Here is a 22,438-nt window from a genome sequence, read left to right as displayed (position 1 = left end):
CGTACGAGCCGAAAACACGCTCTTATGCGTCAACACAAACTCGTCTGCCAATACAGACGCTTCCGACAGTGAGGATACTTTCTGTTCGTTCAGATAAACTACAATGCGTTCGGGTAAGCAATTTTTAAACTCTTCTAACAAGATTAACTCCCGTGAGAGAGTTAAAATCAGTTACCTTACTAGCACTGTGCCATTTGTCAAACAGATTTCCTTTGTCTCTAGCAAACTCCACATAAGTCTGAGTAGGAGACTTTTTATGAGACCTAAATCTCTGTCGATATGCCTCAGGAACAAGCTCATAGGCACGAAGAACAGTAGCTTTGACCACGTCATAATTCAAACTGTCTTCAAGAGGTAGCGCTGCCAGAACCTCTTGGGCTTTACCTGTTAGTTTACACTGAAGTAATAGGCACCATACCTCTTTGGGCCATTTCAATGCTACCGCTATCCGTTCAAAAACACTGAAATAGGAATCAACCTCTGACTCCCTGAACACAGGTACCAAGGTGATCTGTCTACTAATATCAAACGTAGCAGATGACACAGCTGGTGAGGATGGCTCACTAGCAGGCATAGTATTAGCAGAGACTAACCTCGCTGTTTCTGCCTCTAGTTCCATTTTACGCACCTCCAGTTCCATCTTACGCATCTCCATTTCCATTTTACGCGTCTCCAGTTCTGCCTCTAGCTTACGCATCTCCAGCTTGTCTTGCCTGATTTGTGCCCGCTCTTCCGCCTCCATTTGGAGCCGTGTCGAGCGGACATCGATCCTGGCATCACTGTCAGTCAGTGGGGAGAGTGGGTCATAACGGGGCAATGTGGCTGGAGCCTTAGCCTCGTCCTCAGACACTGATGGGCTTACAGGATCAGCAACCACATCCCCTACAGGAGCAGCAGGGTCAGGCGGCGGTAACTCAAGCACCCGCTCGTTTAACAATATCGCTAGCACTACTTCCCTAACTTCTGCTTTCACTAAACCCCTCGGTATGGGTACAGAAAAGTGGTCAGCCAAAACCTGTAGATCCACTCTACGGCAATTCTCAAAAACCCCCCACGTAGGGTTTTCCAAAAATGCCTCCAACTCAAAAGTAGCCATCCTACTAGCAACACGAGCCGTCGACTACTGAACACACAAAAAAAAACAGGTAGTTACAGCTGCCAAGCTCAACACTGAACCAGACACTGACTAATTTACATGAGTAGCATGGGATAGATCCCGGACGAACCCCCACTTTATGTTACGAACCCCGTGGCTCTAAACGTCTAGGGTGGATGGACATGAGACCCGTAACATAAATTATGCAAATTATAAGTGTGACCTGGAACAGTGAGAACCAAAAATGACACAACAACCATGAACTACCGTCAAACATAAATGGTTTATTACTAAACACACGGTAAAGGTTTGGGAAAAAGGGCTGAGCAGGACCCAAGAAATGAAACAATAGTGTAAAACCCCCTAAACTGATCTAGCCTGCCTAAAGAACCGCTAGGCTACTGCTACCATACAAAAAATACAGTGGGTGGTCCGCTCAGGTCTAACTGGTGTTTATAGACAGATTTCTTCCTACGGGCTGTTGGTCAGACTGCACCAGCTTACCAGAGGTAGCACCCGAACTATCCTCTGGGTCACACTCTCTGAATAGAATCGTGTTCGACAAATCTATCACTTCACCCACTTGTCGTGCTTGAGCACGTGTGACAGCACAAGCGGGGAACACATCTGGATAACCCTGTGCCAGCTCCTCGGAGAGAGACTGGTCACTTTTATCCAATACCTCCAATATGGGTATTACCTTTCCTCCGGCAATATCGTTGCCCATTATAAATGTCACACCTTTTACTGGCAACATAGGACGTACGCCAACTCTGAACAATCCACTGACTAACTCAGAGTGTACGTTCACAAAGTGCAATGGCACTGGGACGAAACCCATTTCAATTCCTTGTACTAACACACTGGAACCACAATATGTATTACTGGACAAGGGCAACACATCAGCGAGTATGAACGACTGCGCCGCACCAGTATCTCTGAGGATTCTAACTGGACGCTGAGACGCTTCGTCATCTGATATAGAAACAAACCCCTCAAAAATGAACGGTTCATAACTGTGATCTGGGACAGGGACTTTCAAACCACATTCACTATGAGGCTTCTGTCTTGATTCTGGCCTTACAACCGTACGAATCAGCCCAACACCCGTTGGCGGCCTGGCGTGCTGAGTCATCCCCGGCTTGCGTTTAAGCAAAAAGCAATCACTAACCAAATGTCCCACCTTATGACAATAGAAACAGTGACGCACATCTTTTGGGCGCGCTGGATGTACTGCTGGTCGACTAGGACTAAAAGTTAGCAACTCCGCAGCCCTGCTCTCCGTACGAGCCGAAAACACGCTCTTATGCGTCAACACAAACTTCGTCTGCCAATACAGACGCTTCCGACAGTGAGGATACTTTCTGTTCGTTCAGATAAACTACAATGCGTTCGGGTAAGCAATTTTTAAACTCTTCTAACAAGATTAACTCCCGTAGAGAGTTAAAATCAGTTACCTTACTAGCACTGTGCCATTTGTCAAACAGATTTCCTTTGTCTCTAGCAAACTCCACATAAGTCTGAGTAGGAGACTTTTTATGAGACCTAAATCTCTGTCGATATGCCTCAGGAACAAGCTCATAGGCACGAAGAACAGTAGCTTTGACCACGTCATAATTCAAACTGTCTTCAAGAGGTAGCGCTGCCAGAACCTCTTGGGCTTTACCTGTTAGTTTACACTGAAGTAATAGGCACCATACCTCTTTGGGCCATTTCAATGCTACCGCTATCCGTTCAAAAACACTGAAATAGGAATCAACCTCTGACTCCCTGAACACAGGTACCAAGGTGATCTGTCTACTAATATCAAACGTAGCAGATGACACAGCTGGTGAGGATGGCTCACTAGCAGGCATAGTATTAGCAGAGACTAACCTCGCTGTTTCTGCCTCTAGTTCCATTTTACGCACCTCCAGTTCCATCTTACGCATCTCCATTTCCATTTTACGCGTCTCCAGTTCTGCCTCTAGCTTACGCATCTCCAGCTTGTCTTGCCTGATTTGTGCCCGCTCTTCCGCCTCCATTTGGAGCCGTGTCGAGCGGACATCGATCCTGGCATCACTGTCAGTCAGTGGGGAGAGTGGGTCATAACGGGGCAATGTGGCTGGAGCCTTAGCCTCGTCCTCAGACACTGATGGGCTTACAGGATCAGCAACCACATCCCCTACAGGAGCAGCAGGGTCAGGCGGCGGTAACTCAAGCACCCGCTCGTTTAACAATATCGCTAGCACTACTTCCCTAACTTCTGCTTTCACTAAACCCCTCTGTATGGGTACAGAAAAGTGGTCAGCCAAAACCTGTAGATCCACTCTACGGCAATTCTCAAAAACCCCCCACGTAGGGTTTTCCAAAAATGCCTCCAACTCAAAAGTAGCCATCCTACTAGCAACACGAGCCGTCGACTACTGAACACACAAAAAAAAACAGGTAGTTACAGCTGCCAAGCTCAACACTGAACCAGACACTGACTAATTTACATGAGTAGCACTCCCCTTTTCCCAGAAACACACCACGCTACAAAACAGGGTAATCAGCAATAAAGTATGTACTCAGGATACAACAGTATCCACACTCAGGTAAAGAAATATATTCTAATAAAGTTACCTATAGGGTAACCAACAACTTAGTGAGTACACAACACACAGGACACCACCGTGTCCATACTCACATATGGAAAAAGCCTCTCTCTAACCAAGTTACCAATAGGGTAACCAACAACTTAGTGCGTACACAACACACAGGACACCACCGTGTCCATACTCACATATGGCAAAAAGTCTCTCTCTCTCTTGCAACAAACACAAGTTTGGTTTTTATAACATGGGATGTGTGATTGAACAAACGAGTAACAGGTGGTGAGTAAAGCGTTGATCAAATTCTTCTCAACTTTTGGATTACCTAAGGTGATACAAACTGATCAGGGTACGAATTTCCTTTCTAAACTTTTCAAACAAGTGTTAAAATCCTTGTCAGTTATACACCGTGTGTCAAGCGCATATCACCCAGAGTCTCAGGGTGCGCTTGAACGTTGGCATCAGACCCTGAAGTCTATGCTCCGTAAATATTGCTTGGAATCTGAGAAAGATTGGGATGAGGGAGTTCCTCTAGTGTTGTTTGCTGTCCGTGAGACAGTACAGGAATCCCTAGGGTTCAGCCCAGCTGAACTGGTGTTTGGACACACCATGAGAGGACCTATGAAAGTCCTTAAGGATCAGTTTTTGTCACAAGAGTTGTGTGTGAAAGAAAATGTGTTGGACTACGTTAGTCGCTTTCGTGAGCGCCTACATGCTGCCTGTGCTCTAGCAAAGGAAGCGCTGTCTTCCTCACAGAAACGGATGAAACGACACTATGACACACAGGCTGTTTCTCGTTCACTGCAGCCAGGTGACCGAGTTCTTGTGTTGTTGCCTGTGCCAGGAGCGTCATTGTCAGCACGTTTCTCTGGTCCTTATGTCATTGAAAAGAAACTAACTGAAACTGACTATGTGATACAGACTCCTGATAGAAAACGCCAATCTCGTGTGTGCCACGTTAACATGTTGAAGACATACCACAACAGACCCGTTACTCAGGTAGACAGTCCAGAGAAACTGGCCGAGTCGGCTGTCTCTGTTGCTGCTACGGCTGTAGTGGGAGGTCATGTTAATGATGTGGACGGAGATGGTTTGGAGTTGCGCAATACTCAGCAGCAGTGTGCTAGATTGCCCAATTCAGAGATGCTGCTGTCTCTCCCGTCATAGCTTCTTATATGCCTTTACAGCAACTGGTATTCCATGTTTCCAAGGTGTTACTCGTTTTGTTCAATCACACATTCCATTTTATAAAAACCAGACTTGTGTTTGTTGCAAGAGAGAGAGACTTTTTGCCATATGTGAGTATGGACACGGTGGTGTCCTGTGTGTTGTGTACGCACTAAGTTGTTGGTTACCCTATTGGTAACATTATTAGAATATATTTCTTTACCTGAGTGTGGATACTGTTGTATCCTGTGTACTTATTTAATTGCTGATTACCCTGTTTTGTAGCTTTGTGTGTTTCTGGGAAAAGGGGAGTTTAAGCTAGTTGCCCTTGGGCGTACATTACCCGTAGGAAGAAATCTGTCTAAAAACACTAGTTAGACCTGAGCGGACCACCCACTGTACTTTTGTATGACTAGCAGTAGCCTAGCGGTTCTTTAGGCAGGCTAGATCAGTTTAGGGGGTTTTACACTATTGTTTCATTTCTTGGGTCCTGCTCAGCCCTTTTTCCCAAACCATACCGTGTGTTCAGAAATAAACACTTTAGGTTTGACGGTAGTGCATGGTTGTTGTGTCATTTTTGTTCTCACTGTTCCCTGCCACACTTATAATTTACATGAATTTATGTTACGGGTCTCATGTCCATCCACCCTAGATGTTGAAGAAACATGACTTTATTGAAGAAACATGACTTTATTATATTAAGGTATCTAAATACAAAACAAAAGACGACTCGTGAAGTCCACAGTAACAAAGACCGTAAAGGAACAAAAACCCACAACACCCAAAGGAAAACATACAGATTAAATATGGCTCCCAATCAGAGACAACCAGCCCACAGCTGACACTCGTTGCCCCTGATTGGGAGTCATTATCTCAAACATAGAAATGAACCCAACAGAAATACCAACATAGAAATACACCCAATGAATGAACACACCCTGGCTCAATATACAGAGTCCCGGAGCCAGAGCGTGACACTGACTAGCTGGCAAGTGTCTTCACTGACATTTTCAACCTCTCCCTGACCCAGTCTGTAATACCTACATGTTTCAAGCAGACCACCATAGTCCCTGTGCCCAAGAACGCCAAAGTAACCTGTCTAAATGACTATCACCCCGTAGCACTCACATCTGTAGCCGTGAAATGCATGGATCACATCAACACGATCATCCGAGACACCCTGGACTCACTTCAATTTGCAAACCGCCCCAACAGATTCACAGATGATGCAATCTCTATTGCACTCCACGCTGCCTTCTCCCACCTGGACAAGATGAACACCTATGTGCGAATGCTATTCATCGACTACAGCTCAGCGTTCAACACCATAGTGCCCTCCAAGCTCATCACTAAGCTCAGGACCCTGGTACTGAACACTTCCCTCTGCAACTTGAACCTGGACTTCCTGACGGGCCTCCCGCAGGTGATGAGGGTAGGCAACAACACATCCGTCACTCTGATCCTCAACACGTGGGCCTCTCAGGGGTGCATGCTTAGTCCCCTCCTGTACTCCCTGTTCACCAATGACTGCGTGGCCAAGCACGACTTCAACACCATCATTATGTTTGCTGTTGATGACGACACAACGGTGGTAGCCCTGATCACCGAAGATGATGAGACAGCCTATAGGGAGGACGTCAGTGACCTGGCAGTGTGGTGTCAGGAGAACCTCTTCTCAACGTCAGCGAGACAATGGAGCTGATCGTGGACTACAGGAAATGGAAGGCCAAGCATGCCCCCATCCACATCGACGGGGCTGTAGTGGAGCGGATCGGGAGCTTCAAGTTCCTCGGTGTCCACATCACTAAGGAATTAACATGGTCCACACACACCAACACAGTCGTGAAGAAGGCAACACAACTCCTCTTCCCCCTCAGAAGGATGAAGATATTTGGCATGGGCCCTCAGATCCTCAAACTGTTCTACAGCTGCACCATTGAGAGCATCTTGACTGGCTGTATCACCACTTGTTATGGCAACTGCTTGGCATCCGACCCTTTTTTCTTCTCCCGGACAATTGGCCAGTGCTCATTTTATCGCCTTTTCTAAATAAAAAAAATCGCCCAAAAGATGGCTTTTACCGGCTAACAGAAATCCTGCACTGGACGAGTGACCGGGAAGATTTTCATTTATCGGACATTTGAGAAATGTACTGGTCATCCAACCCATTAGGGCGTCCACCCATGCAGCTATCGGCATCAATAACTGAGGGCTATTGGCCAAATTATTTACATGTCATTACAAAAGCACTCTTCCTTGTGTTTCGATTTTCGATGTGTTGCATATGCAAAATTTTATAGCATATGGTTTTATTGGTTTTTACTTTCCTAAAACAATAATTGTCAACCTCACGGTTCAGCTGTTGTAGATTTGAGCACTAAATGCATCAGGGAATTGCATGCAAATAGGCCTATAGGCTTAGGCATCCACTATATGATATTAATATTTAAAAATAAAATATAAAGGAATAGAAGCTTAGACCTAGCCCCAGAGAGAGAGAGAGAGAGAGAGAGATACATATACAGTGAGGGAAATAAGTATTTGATCCCCTGCTGATTTTGTACGTTTGCCCACTGACAAAGACATGATCATGTCCTCTGTAGCTCAACTGGTAGAGCACGGCGCTTGTAACGCCAAGGTAGTGGGTTCGATCCCCGGGACCACCCATACACAAAAATGTATGCACGCATGACTGTAAGTCGCTTTGGATAAAAGCGTCTGCTAAATGGCATATTATATTATATTATATCATTCTATAATTTTAATGGTATGTTTATTTGAACAGTGAGAGACAGAATAACAACAAAAAAATCCAGAAAAACGCATGTCAAAATGTTATAAATTGATTTGCATTTGAATGAGGGAAATATTTGACCCCTCTGCAAAACATGACTTAGTACTTGGTGGCAAAACCCTTGTTGGTAATCCAGAGGTCAGACGTTTCTTGTAGTTGGCCACCAGGTTTGCACACATCTCAGGAGGGATTTTGTCCCACTCCTTTTTGCAGATCTTCTCCAAGTCATTAAGGTTTTGAGACTGACGTTTGGCAACTCGAAACTTCAGCTCCCTCCACAGATTTTCTATGGGATTAAGGTCTGGAGACTGGCTGGGCCACTCCAGGACCTTAATGTGCTTCTTCTTGAGCCACTCCTTTGTTGCCTTGGCCGTGTGTTTTGGGTCATTGTCATGATGGAATACCCATCCACGACCCATTTTCAATGCCCTGGCTGAGGGAAGGAGGTTCTCATCCAAGATTTGACGGTACATGGCCCGGTCCATCGTCCCTTTGATGCGGTGAAGTTGTCCTGTCCCCTTAGCAGAAACCCCCCCACAGCATAATGTTTCCACCTCCATGTTTGACGGTGGAGATGGTGTTCTTGCGGTCATAGGCAGCATTCCTCCTCCTCCAAACACGGCGAGTTGAGTTGATGCCAAAGAGCTCAATTTTGGTCTCATCTGACCACAGCACTTTCACCCAATTCTCCTCTGAATCATTCAGATGTTCATTGGCAAACTTCAGACGGGCATGTATATGTGCTTTCTTGAGCAGCGGGACCTTGCGGGCGCTGCAGGATTTCAGTCCTTCACTGCGTAGTGTGTTACCAATAGTTTTCTTGGTGACTATGGTCCCAGCTGCCTTGAGATCATTGACAAGATCCTCCCTTGTAGTTCTGGGCTGATTCCGCACCGTTCTCATGATCATTGCAACTCCACAAGGTGAGATCTTGCATGGAGCCCCAGGCCGAGGGAGATTGACAGTTATTTTGTGTTTCTTCCATTTGCGAATAATCGCACCAACTGTTGTCACCTTCTCACCAAGTTGCTTGGCAATGGTCTTGTAGCCCATTCCAACCTTGTGTAGGTCTACAATCTTGTCTCTGACATCCTTGGAGAGCTCTTTAGTTTTGGCCATGGTGGAGAGTTTGGAATCTGATTGATTGATTGCTTCTGTGGACAGGTGTCTTTTATACCGGTAACAAGCTGAGATTAGGAGCACTCCCTTTAAGAGTGTATAAATACCTGTATAAAAGACACCTGGGAGGCAGATATCTTTCTGATTGAGAGGGGGTCAAATACTTATTTCCCTAATTAAAATGCAAATCAATTTATAACATTTTTGACATGCGTTTTTCTGGATTGTTTTGTTGTTATTCTGTCTCTCACTGTTCAAATAAACCTACCATTAAAATTATAGACTGATCATTTCTTTGTCAGTGGGCATACGTACAAAATCAGCAGGGGATCAAATACTTTTTTCCCTCACTGTATCTACTCATTCAAGGGTTTTTCTTTATTTTTACAATTTTTTTTACATTGTAGAATAATAGTGAAGACATCAAAACTATGAAATAACACATATGGAATCATGTAGTAACCAAAAAAGTGTTAAACAAATCAAAATATATTTTATATTTGAGATTCTTCAAAATAGCCACCCTTTGCCTTGAGGACAGCTTTGCACACTCTTGGCAGTCTCTCAACCAGCTTCATGAGGTAGTCACCTGGAATGCATTTCAATTAATATGTGTGCCTTCTTAAAAGTTAATTTGTGGAATTTCTTTCCTTCTTAATGCGTTTGAGCCAATCAGTTGTGTTTTGACAAGGTGACAGAAGATAGCCCTATTTGGTAAAAGACCAAGTGCAAGAACAGCTCAAATAAGCAAAGAGAAACAACAGTCCATCATTACTTTAAGACATGAAGGTCAGTCAATACGGAGCATTTCAAGAACTTTGAACGTTTCTTCAAATGCAGTCGTAAAAACCATCAAGCGCTACGATGAAACTGGCTCTCATGAGGACCGCCACAGGAATGGAAGACCCAGAGTTACCTCTGCTGCAGAGGATAAGTTAATTAGAGTTACCAGCCTCAGAAATTGCAGCCCAAATAAATGCTTCACAGAGCTCAAGTCACAGACACATCTCAACAACAACTGTTCATAGGGGACTTGTCAATCAGGCCTTCATGGTCGAATTGCTGCAAAGAAACCACTACTAAAGGACACCAATAAGAAGAAGAGACCTGCTTGGGCCAAGAAACACGAGCAATGGACATTAGACCAGTGGAAATGTGTCCTTTGGTCTGGAGTCCAAATTGGAGATTGTTGGTTCCAACCGCCTTGTCTTTGTGAGACGCGGTGTGGGTGAACGGATGATCTCCGCATGTGTAAATTCCACAGTAAAGCATGGAGGAGGAGGTGTTATGGTGTGTAAGGGCTTTTTTACCAAGAAGGAGAGTGATGGAATGCTGCATCAGATGACCTGGCCTCCACAATCCCCCGACCTCAACCCAATTGAGATGGTCTGGGATGAGTCGGACGGCAGAGTGAAGGAAAATCAGCCAACGAGTGCTCAGCATATGTGGGAACTCCTTCAAGACTGTTGGAAAAGTATTCCAGGTGAAGCTGGTTGAGAGAATGCCAAGAATGTGCAAAGCTGTCATAAAGTCAAATGGTGGCTATTTGAAGAATCTCAAATCTCAAATATATTTTGATTTGTTTAACACTACATGATTCCATATGTGTTATTTCATAGTTTTGATGTCTTCACTATTATTCTACAGTGTAGAAAATAGTAAAAATAAAGAAAAACCCTTGAATGAGTTGGTGTGTCCAAACCTTTGACTGGTACTGTACATGAATTTTTTTATCCTTGTCAGATAGGCTACTGCGTCTGCTATATAGATATACATACAGAAGGAGGCTAATTCGTTAATATTTTATCAAAATATTATTTTTTATAAAGATAAGCATTATATTGTTAGATTATAGGAGAATATTTGGTACGTCCAAATCTTTCTTCCTCACTTCAAGTTCTACTGTCATAGTCAGTTGGAGTGCCAGTGCACACTGCCTTCATATCATAGGCCTGCAGTAGCATTTAATAGGCTAATAGCCACACCACACCAAACCTTCACCAAAGTTTCTAAACTTAAGGTAAGGTAATATCATAAGTAAGTCAAGTTATTGCTGAAGGGAAAATACAAGCAGGATATTATATCAGAGCAAACACAACATTACAGTTGGAACTTCATTTGGCCAAAGAAAATGGCTCAACAGAATGAAACAAAACACTTGCGAACTGGTTTAAACCTTCACAAAAGTTTTGAACAGGCTATATTGCAGGAATTATCAAGAAAGTCTAGTTCCTACCGTACCCAACAAGTGACAGCAATGGGCTAATTATACACTGCTCAAAAAAATAAAGGGAACACTTAAACAACACAATGTAACTCCAAGTCAATCACACTTCTGTGAAATCAAACTGTCCACTTAGGAAGCAACACTGATTGACAATACATTTCACATGCTGTTGTGCAAATGGAATAGACAACAGGTGGAAATTATAGGCAATTAGCAAGACACCCCCAATAAAGAAGTGGTTCTGCAGGTGGTGACCACAGACCACTTCTCAGTTCCTATGCTTCCTGGCTGATGTTTTGGTCACTTTTGAATGCTGGCGGTGCTTTCACTCTAGTGGTAGCATGAGACGGAGTCTACAACCCACACAAGTGGCTCAGGTAGTGCAGCTCATCCAGGATGGCACATCAATGCGAGCTGTGGCAAGAAGGTTTGCTGTGTCTGTCAGCGTAGTGTCCAGAGCATGGAGACGCTACCAGGAGACAGGCCAGTACATCAGGAGACGTGGAGGAGGCCGTAGGAGGGAAACAACCCAGCAGCAGGACCGCTACCTCCATCTTTGTGCAAGGAGGAGCAGGAGGAGTACTGCCAGAGCCCTGCAAAATGACCTCCAGCAGGCCACAAATGTGCATGTGTCTGCTCAAACGGTCAGAAACTCCATGAGGGTGGTATGAGGGCCCGACGTCCACAGGTGGGGGTTGTGCTTACAGCCCAACACCGTGCAGGACGTTTGGCATTTGCCAGAGAACACCAAGATTGGCAAATTCGCCACTGGCGCCCTGTGCTCTTCACAGATGAAAGCAGGTTCACACTGAGCACATGTGACAGACGTGACAGTGTCTGGAGACGCCGTGGAGAACGTTCTGCTGCCTGCAACATCCTCCAGCATGACCGGTTTGGCGGTGGGTCAGTCATGGTGTGGGGTGGCATTTCTTTGGGGGGCCGCACAGCCCTCCATGTGCTCGCCAGAGGTAGCCTGACTGCCATTAGGTACCGAGATGAGATCCTCAGACCCCTTGTGAGACCATATGCTGGTGCGGTTGGCCTTGGGTTCCTCCTAATGCAAGACAATGCTAGACCTCATGTGGCTGGAGTGTGTCAGCAGTTCCTGCAAGAAGAAGGCATTGATGCTATGGACCGCCCGTTCCCCAGACCTGAATCCAATTGAGCACATCTGGGACATCATGTCTCGCTCCATCCACCAACGCCACGTTGCACCACAGACTGTCCAGGAGTTGGCGGATGCTTTAGTCCAGGTCTGGGAGGAGATCCCTCAGGAGACCATCCGCCACCTCATCAGGAGCATGCCCAGGCGTTGTAGGGAGGTCATACAGGCACGTGGAGGCCACACACACTACTGAGCCTCATTTTGACTTGTTTTAAGGACATTACATCAAAGTTAGATCAGCCTGTAGTGTGGATTTCCACTTTAATTTTGAGGGTGACTCCAAATCCAGACCTCCATGGGTTGATGCATTTGATTTCCATTGATCATTTTTGTGTGATTTTGTTGTCAGCACATTAAACAATGTAAAGAAAAAAGTATTTAATAAGATTATTTCATTCATTCAGATCTAGGATGTGTTGTTTAAGTGTTCCCTTTATTTTTTTGAGCAGTGTATTTATTTTACAACAGGCTTACTTTATAACCTATCTTAAACTAAATGCACACAATTTAAAAGATAGATCGAACTTCATTTAGCCAACGGCAATCTCTCAACAGAATGAAACAAAACACATTTTACATAGGCTATTTAAAGAACTGGTTTAGACTAATAAATAGGCCTACAATAATAATGATAAAACTAATTATTATAAATACATTTGTTTTAATAAATTAAGTTCCAAAATTGCATCCTATCTAAATAGCGAGTTGCACAGTAGCCTGCACATGGCCATTTGTGTGGTATTAAAAAAGAGTCTGCTAATGTCTTCTATCATGCAAATGACGTAGAATGCATGAAATGCATTTATAAAAGGCAATAAGAAATCTAGACCCTGCAGTAAAATAAATCCCCATGTGTGGAAATCATAAAAATGCATCTGCTCAACTGTATGCTACGCAAATGTGATTATAGATGCATGCAATGTGCTACAATTATTATTATTTTTAAATACACACACACAATTTAATTCCACTAAATTATGCGAATGAACCTATAAGCTGATAAGCATGACTGGTCAAATGTATTTACATCGACTGGCATTTCCCTCCATGAATAGGTTAAAAAGCATAATTTTGCAATGGGATTTTTTCTTCTCCCGGCCAAGGTGCCAATTTATTTATCTGCTTTTCAGATTTTTTTAGGCCAAAAGCGGGCTATTACCCGCTAAAGTAAACCCTGTTACATATCTACCTCAATTACCTCATTCCCCTGCACATCGACTCGGTACTGGTACCCCATGTATATAGCCAAGTTATTGATACTCATTATGTATTTATTCCTCGAGTTATATATATATATATGTCATGATTTAACTGGATTTGAACCCAAAATGCAGACAACTACACCGAGCCAGAGAAGGTTTAACAAGTTTATTTACAAAGTTCCATTTGTCCAGGTTTCCAATAATAGGGGAAGAGCAAGTCCAGGTTTACAGGGAGGGTAACAGATCCAGGTTCAGAGCAGGTGTGGTACCGTAATGTCCTAGTGTCCGTGTTGAGTCCAAAAGGGAGGTCCGGTAGTGGAAAGCAGGATGGTGGTTGCAGGAGTCAGGTTCCAATAATCTGTGGCACAGGAGAAAAGTAACTAGAACAGGCCAAAAACACAAAGGGCGAAAACAAGCAGGTTGAGTCAACAGCGAAACTAACATGGTCGTCTTGACTATGATCTGACGATGAGTGGCAAGTTTGACCGGGTCTTAAAGGCTGAGGTGATTATGGTGAATGAGCTGCAGCTGGAACCCTGACTCCCGCACACCAGACTTCACTCCTGCAATCAAGGACAGACAGAGGGGAGGGGAAGAGCAGAGAGAGAGCTACCTAGCAGCAGTAGGCCTAACAAATATATATATATATATATATATATATATATATATATTTACTCTCTGCATTGTTGGGAAGGTCCTGTAAGTAAGCATTTCACTGTTAGTATACCCCTTTTGTTTACGAAGCATGTGACAAATAAAATGAGATTTTAGTGTATTGAGAAGTTAGGAGTGTCTCGCTGAGTGCTAAATCACAGACGGTCCGACTCTTCCAAATCAGTAATTTTGTGACAGCAGCCTCAGTCTGGCCTTTTGATGTTGTGTAACACAGGCCTGTCAAACCCCAACTATTATTAGACTTTTCCTGGAAACAGCTAGGTCCTCTCTCTGTGCTTCTTCTTATCGTAACTCCACTCTGCAGGGCTTTCGTCACTCAGCTGTGCTGTCTTAGGTCAGTTAATTTGCATGTACCTGTTTGTGTGTGTGTGTGTGTCTGTGTGCATGTGTGTGCGTGCACGTGTGTGTGTGTGTGTGCATATCTGTGTGCTTGTGTGTGTGTGTGATCGTTACTCCACTCAGCAGGGCAGAGGCAGACACATATGGAACAGCACACTGAGGGGTTAAACTAGACTTGGCCGAGTCAAGTGATTGTGTGTGTATGTTTTAGGAGGCAGACGTACCCCCTCCTGTGTGTGTGTGTGTGTGTACGTGCGTGCGTGTGTTTGGTTGGGGTTGGTCTTTAACATCTCAGTGTAATGAACCATCAGCAGTTTCTGAAGGGCCGTCTTCAAAGGGGTCGACGTCACAGGGTCACAACTGGGTGGCTGGCTGAGAGGCTGTGCACTTGTTTAATCTGCACACACATGCACGCACACAGAGATACACACACACTCACGCCAACATTTTCAAATCCTCACGTGCAAAGGGTTTCAGAAAAAGAAAAAAAGAGAAAGGATGCTAAAAGACAGAGCAGTTAAACACTTGAATTCCAGGCACTTGAATACAGTAAACTCAACCTTACTGAGAGTTGGAGTGAAAAACCTCTGTTGGTGTAGCTGTGTAACTCATGGCCTGTATCTGTCTCTCTCTGTTCACTAGGTGAGTGTCTGCTGGATCAGCCCCTGAAGCCTCTGGCCCTGCCTGAAGTCCTCCCTGGATCATCCTACAGCCTGGACCGGCAGTGCGAGCTGGCCTTTGGAGATGGCTCCAAGCCTTGTCCCTTCATGCAGCCGCCCTGTGGTCGGCTCTGGTGTACAGGGAAGTCCCGGGGCCAGCTAGTGTGTCAGACACGTCACTTCCCCTGGGCTGATGGCACCGCCTGTGGGGATGGAAAGTTGTGTATGAGGGGCGTCTGCATGGATAAGATGGATATACACAAGACTAAGGTAAGGCTCTGAGATATGCACATGCACGCTCATGCAGTTGGCAGGCAGGCACACACACACACAAACACACACACACACACACACTCGTCAAACACTTGTGAAACACTCATCAACACACTTCATACACTTAAAGCTTTCAAGCAATTCTCACACCAGTGTGCGATATGTCATGTCAGTAGAGACGTGAATCCACTACCACTGTGGTGTGAATGACGCAAGCCACATGTTGTCAAACATACTTATTTAGGCCTTTTAGTCATGCTGGAGCAAAGGCCACTGACATAGACCATTTTGTCATATCTCTTATAAGAACCATGTAATAACACTTTAATAACACTGTTATAGCCGTATAATAACCTGTTATAACCTCACCTCAGGTGGACGGGCGGTGGGGGAGGTGGGGTTCGTTTGGCTCCTGCTCCCGTACGTGTGGCGGGGGTGTCCAACTGGCCAAGAGGGAGTGTAACAACCCAGTGCCCTCCAACGGGGGCAAATACTGCCAAGGGGTCCGGGTCAAGTACCGCTCCTGTAGCCTGAACCCCTGCCCTGACGCAGGTAAGAGTCGGCCCAATACCTATATTTAATTACCTAATCCTCTCCATTCCCTTTGGGACATATTGTAAGCTCAATGAGCTCACTCCACTTCTTCCGGACCGTGGCAACATGTTGTACCTTGCTCCAAGAGAGGTTGATCCCTGCCTGGTCATCCCTCAAAACCTACAACTACTTTACTCAATTACTTTTACTTTATTACATTTAGTTTTACAGGGACGGTGCACATTAATCAACATTACTGTAAATGTGCTAACCTGTATGGTTGGTCCTCACCTCTAACACCTGACCTCTCTCTCCCTGTCTTAGGTAAAAGCTACCGCGAGGAGCAGTGTGAGGCTTTTAACGGGTTCAGCCTCAACACCAACCGTCTTACCCCCTCTGTGGTCTGGGTCCCCAAGTACTCCGGCGTCTCCCCCAAGGACAAGTGCAAGCTCATTTGCAGGGCCAACGGCACCGGATACTTCTACGTCCTTGCACCCAAGGTTAGTTAGCAGCCACCGTCCTATTCTATTTTGTTTGATTCTGTTCTATGTCCTCAAACCTAAGGTTAGCAGCAGGCACATTTGAAATCATGAAGACGTGGTACATGTGAGCTAGACGCAGCAGTGTTAACCACTACACATTAGAGGTCTTCTCGGATCCCGAAATTGAGATCCGAATGGAATTGGATCCATTGAATTCCCATCCGACACCGACGGGACCAGGTCATTTTTGCTTGAGCACGCATAGAAGTACCTGGCCTGTGTGCAAATGTAGGCAATAGTTCCTCACTGTGTTTGAAAAATCTTTCCAACACTCTCCTTCTTAATATGTGTAAGTAACCACTGCGCCTTGGTGCGAAATAGCAACATATTGCGGATCTCATATCTCCAATGGAAACATCATAAAATATGCTACCTGAACACATCTCCCTTGGGAGGGCTCAGTTGAAACAATGTAGCAAGTTCGCTACAGTGAGAGATCAAGCCAGTCAGCGAAAGAGGCAGACAGGCAGAGGAGAGATTCATGCTTTTGACTGAACCAACTGCCATTTGTAGCAGACGATGTGACATATTTCTGGAGCCACAGACAGCCCCCCCCCCCAAACACACACACAGACACACACAGACACACACACACACACACACATACATGCAGATGAACTGACCTAAGATAGCAGCGTCTTAAAAGAAAGGAGGAGGAGATGGAGACAAGGCTTATCTTGTTCAGATAGAGTGGTGTGGAGTGAGACAGAGCAGGAGCCCCAGTCACGGCATGGAGTTGCGGGTTCCACAGTCCACAAACCTCCACTTCACGCTGCCGTCACACTAGCAGGCTGTCAGAGCAGGGGCAGATGTGCAGAGAGACATGATAAGAGCTCTTACTGGTCAACACTGGAACAGAGTTTCTGAGAACAAGTATGTTTATTTTTAAAATTGGGACTTCAATTGGCTCCCAGTTTTGACCGGGTCATGGGAAAAAAGGCAGTTGAGTACAGTTGAGGCGGTACTCACAGACACCATGTTGAGTTATCAGCTACATATTTCACCATGGCCCGACCCTGCCAACACAGACTGTTGAGCGTACTGACCTGGTCGACTGCTTCCACTCTAGACAGGCTGATCATGCGTTAGTAGGGTCATGTTCAGGGTGAGAGAACCAACTATAAGGCTGTATGTAAACTCTATATTTTGCTCAGTCTAAGCGCATCACAGCAGGTCAGAACAGAGGGGTATCCTACGACGCAAGCTATATCTACTCAGGGTTTTCTAAAGCTAACCAGCCTCAGTTAGCTTCACATTCCAGCTCAGGCTTCATCCGTACTACGACAGTGGATATTGCTCGTCCGCCTGTTGCTAACTCTAGCAGGCTTTTAACTGCACTTGCATGTCGCGCTTGGCTAGTCGAACAACGAACTCTTCATTGAGACAATGCTGAAACATCAATCCATGGGCGAGTCAGTGCCAAATTTTAATTTGTGCCGAAATCAAAATGAAAAAAAAGTTTTCTTGCAAATTCAGCAGCCTATGGTGTGAAATAGGCTTTTTTATTTTATGACTTATCTTTATTTTATTACTTATCGTTAATGCGGTCTTTGGTGTGCTTTGGTGTGCTTATCAATGCACAAGCATATTTTTTCCCCACTCCTATCGATATTTTTTATTTCTTTATTAAGTCATACAAAAGTGTTACATTGCGTGAAGTTTTACATTTATTTTGTCATTACTAAATGTGTAATGTGATATTTTAACATTACTGTTTTTTAACACACAAAAAAACATTTGAATAATAAAATATTTAATCAGTCGTCTTTGCAAGAGGGACGGAATCTGATTTCATTGGTCCTCAACTTGCGGCTCAGTCATTTCACTCAGGGTAAGTGGAGTTAGCCGAGAGTTAGCCTGCCCGGAGCAGGTTAGTTCTGAAGAATTCGTTGCCATAGAAATGTACCTGGCTAAAAGGTGAGCCACTTTCGTATGAACGGTTATCCCGAGTAGACCAAAGTTACCTCGCTAACTCCTCAAACCTGCTTCGTAGGATACCCCTCAGGTGTGATATTTTACATGTACAGTTTGTGTATGTCATGCACACTAATCTCAGAACCCAGAACTGAATTGGCTATTGATGTTGCATAACATCTGTCCCTTGAGATTAGTGATGTACGTTTATTCACAGATAATGTAACAATTTGTTGAGTAATAAAATATATATATATATCTCTGTATCCCAGGTGGTGGATGGGACCCCGTGTTCTCCAGACTCCTCAGCAGTGTGTGTCCAGGGGAAGTGTATCAAGGCTGGTTGTGACGGCAAGCTGGGCTCCAACAAGAAGTTTGACAAGTGTGGCATCTGTGGAGGTGACAACAAGAGCTGCAAGAAGGTGTCAGGACTCTTCACCAAACCCATGTGAGTTCTAGGACCATTTATGCGATTTCTCGTAGGTGTTTGGAGAACCATCTTGCATAGAAGTCGTCATTGTTTACAAATGACACAAATTCCTATAACAGGAATGGATTGGATGAATTCCATGTAAAAGGAATGGTTTTGTAAACATTGCTATAACTGTTTAATAACAGTGCTTTTACTGATTTATGAACGTATTCTATTTCCCCCTCCCAGACACGGTTACAACTTTGTGGTCATGCTGCCGGTGGGGGCATCCAACATTGACGTCCGGCAGCGTGGCTACAAGGGCCTGGTGAGTGATGACAACTACCTGGCGGTGAAGAACAGCCAGGGCCAGTACCTTCTTAACGGGAACTACGTGGTGTCTGCCGTGGAGAGAGACATCATCGTGAAGGGTAGCCTGCTGAGGTACAGCGGTACGGCCGGCCTGGCAGAGACCTTGCTGGCTGTGAAGCCGATCCGCGAGGCCCTCACCGTGGAGGTCCTGTCTGTCGGTCAAATGACCCCTCCCCGCATCCGCTACTCCTTCTACCTGGCCCGCGAGAGCAAGGACAAGAAGAAGGAGGACCGGGCGAGGTCACATAATAGTGTTCTAGCGGAGGAGGTGGGCGGGGGGCAGAAGGGAGGAGAAGGAGGGGACCTCCTGAAGAAGTCCTCATACAGTATCGAGGGGCCCATTCCGGGGAAGTGGTCCGCGGCCATGTGGGACGAGTGTTCGGTGACGTGTGGGAGCGGGGTGCAGGGGAGGCTGGTGCAGTGCCTGGGGCAGGACGGAGAGCCAGGGCTGGACTGTGACTCGACGATGAGGCCCTCGGCCACCAGGGTGTGTGGGGACCCCTGTCCGGTGTGGGAGATCGGGGTGTGGTCGCCCTGCTCCAGGAGCTGCGGGAAAGGCTTCAAGAGGCGGCCGCTGCGCTGTACCACCCAGACGGGGCTGCAGCTGCCCCGGGACCACTGCAGCGCGGGGAAACGCAAGCCACAGGAGCTGGACTTCTGTCACCTAAAGCCCTGTTAACACACCATGAACCCTCCTATTGTTCCCTCCTAGTCTACAGTACTATTCCTCCTCAATGGAATGGTGTGTTTTTCAAAAATGCATTCGACAAAGAAAAGACAAAACCAATAAGAAGAAACAATCCCATAATGATCCAGAACTTTGTTTGTGGTGTATCTGGCATCTGCCTGCAACATGGGACAAATGTGAAGAACATGAAGGACACAATGTTGTTGGAAACACAGAGAGACTGAGAGGGAGATGTGCTGTAGTCTTTAGGTCATTGGTTAGTTACAGCAACATACCGGTAACACTTTTGAAGAGCCAATATTACAGAAAGAGTTGTTGTTGTTTGTATTTTTTGTTACAATCCCAATGTATTCTAGATTGTATACTAGAATGTTCATATGCCAGCAATCCATCCAGTTGACCTGAGGTATCTGGAACCAATGCACCATCTTGCCCCTCTCTGGTGTTGTAAAGTTCAGGTTCTGTGGGACATAGCAGAACTCTAAGTCGCTGGCGAGCCAACTGTCCACACAGCTTTCTCACCTGCTTATCCTGGAGCCAGACTTTTTGGGAAAACATAAAGAAAACAGACAGTATGGAAAGATCATAATGCCCTTGTACTGCATGAGAAGACTTTATACTGCAAAAATACTTATTGTATCCCCTTTACGTCCAGAGGTAGAATAACAATCAGGGAAAATGGTTGTACTATACAGATTATTGTACAGAGTATTATTGCACCGAATATTACCAGTAGATACAGTAGCATGGTAATCATTCCACACCTGGTTCTAGAATTAACATGTTCTTATTACGAATTCATTTGGTAAGCATAGAATGTGTTGATGGGATATCTGTTCCGTGATCCATGAAAATAATTGTTTTCCTATTGTGTTCTGCTCCTCCACGACATGAAATATGCCTACACATTTTTTTAGCAATGACAAAAAGGGGTAGTGCAATGGGATATTATATCTGTTTCCCCTGTGCTCCTCTTGCAAACAATACAGAAGAGCAGAAATAAACCTGTACTTGGATGCAGCATAAGACATTAACTTTCTACAGACTTCAGACAGACAGCAGAACTTCAGTAGCGGAAACTGTTACAGAAATAGACGCTAAAATCGTCCTATTGGCTGCTTTAGAAAAAGCCCCATACGGTAGTGTAGTCAGTCCCTAGAAGCGTACTGGGACAGGAAAAAGGAAAATCGCTAACCACGCCTCTGTAGTCGTCTGCACTCTGTCACCACCACACCACTATGTTAGCGAGAGAGAGCTCTCAGCGATGTCATCATCCTCTAAGTTAGGCTGCGCCCAGCCCCACACTAAGTTAGGCTGCGCCCCAGCCTCTGACTTCACCGGCCGTTACCACGTTGTTCAGCTCAGCTCAGCTCAGCAGAGAACGATGTTGACTCAGCCTGTTGCCTGATTGATTCCCCCTCCCTCTACACGGATTGAAGTGGATTTAACAAGTGACATCAATCATAGCTTTCACCTAGATTCACCTGGCCAGTCTTTGTCATGAAAAGAGCAGGTGTTCATAATGTTTTGTACACTCAGTGTACACCGTCCAACAAAATGCTAACTCCCTTTCATTCTCCCTTTCCCCACCGTCCCCTCCACACATGCACATGGACAGACAGTGTGTTCCAATATCTGCAGGAGCAGACCACTTACAATGAATTAAGCAGTGGGTGTCAGGCATGCATTCTTCTAAGTAGTGTGCTAATATAGATGCAGTATTTGGACTAGTACTAGGACATAGCAAGTGTGTTAGCATCTTTATCATTGGGTTTGATTGTGTGTTCGTCGTTGCCACTATCATTCCAGTTGTTGAGCCAGTGGTGCAGCTGCTGAATTCCTGTCAACGTGTTTGGCACAGTTGCCATAGCCGAGTTATTCTCATTGAAATGAAATGATCTAAGTGGCTCCTGATCTTTCTGAGACTGTTACAGAATGTGTGTTCTGTTGGAGCTCTCTGTTCCATCCTGTCCACAGCCAGAGCCCTGAGGCAAGAGGCAAGCTGTTCTTTGTACACAGTTAATGAAACCCTCTTTTAATCCATTATATGCTTCTTGTTTTGGTTCTTTAGAGGGACCACATTGTCCATCTAAAAGATGGTTCCTGTATTACTTGGAATATTTTATTTGTCATTTATCATTTGCACTTTGTACAGCAAAAGAGTGCAATGTCATGCCCTTGCATGGGCTGTCTTGTATACTATGTATACATCCATTCGGCTGTGCGCAAAATAAGTATTGTAAATACTTTGTCATGTTTTTTTGTTTTTTGTCTACGCTGGCATTTTTTAATTGTCTTTGACGTCAAGATATTTATTCCAAATAAAAACATTTACAAACAAATCTCATTGATACATCTGTTCACTCCCCCTCTTCCCCTCTTGAAAACCTCTTTGGTTCTGAAAGTCATCCTCAGGCTTGTGCCAATGATAAATGAAAAAGCATCCCACTGGGCACAAACTGGTTGAATCAATGTAATTTGTCAACGTTTTGTGACATGGAATCTATGTGAAAAAGTCATCAACGATTACAGCCAGACTAACTGTTGTTTTGGGTGTAAAATTTCAACTACAGGATTATGTCATCATGGTAACCAAATTTCAACATACACAAATCCATCTCAACCAAAAAGCTAAGTTAAAGAATGGGACTAAATCAAATCAAACTTTATTTAAAGTGCATTTAAAG

General features: G+C 44.9%; 1 protein-coding gene across 1 annotated transcript in view; it reads left to right on the top strand.

Moving 5' to 3' along the window:
• adamts15a (ADAM metallopeptidase with thrombospondin type 1 motif, 15a) overlaps positions 1 to 22,093 on the top strand; it is a 44,846-nt gene extending 22,753 nt beyond the window's left edge. Inside the window, exons 4-8 of the mRNA XM_041894524.2 lie at positions 15,000 to 15,286; positions 15,664 to 15,841; positions 16,148 to 16,323; positions 18,552 to 18,727; positions 18,941 to 22,093. Coding sequence (XP_041750458.1) covers positions 15,000 to 15,286; positions 15,664 to 15,841; positions 16,148 to 16,323; positions 18,552 to 18,727; positions 18,941 to 19,742 — 1,619 coding nt within the window. The 3' untranslated portion in view covers positions 19,743 to 22,093. The remainder of the gene's footprint in view (positions 1 to 14,999; positions 15,287 to 15,663; positions 15,842 to 16,147; positions 16,324 to 18,551; positions 18,728 to 18,940) is intronic.
• The last annotated feature ends 345 nt before the right edge of the window (positions 22,094 to 22,438 follow it).

Source organism: Coregonus clupeaformis, chromosome 13 (genome assembly GCF_020615455.1).
Source record: "Coregonus clupeaformis isolate EN_2021a chromosome 13, ASM2061545v1, whole genome shotgun sequence".
NCBI lineage: Eukaryota > Metazoa > Chordata > Actinopteri > Salmoniformes > Salmonidae > Coregonus > Coregonus clupeaformis.
Note: the sequence above shows the minus strand (reverse complement) of the source record. Positions and strands in the feature narration are given on the sequence as shown.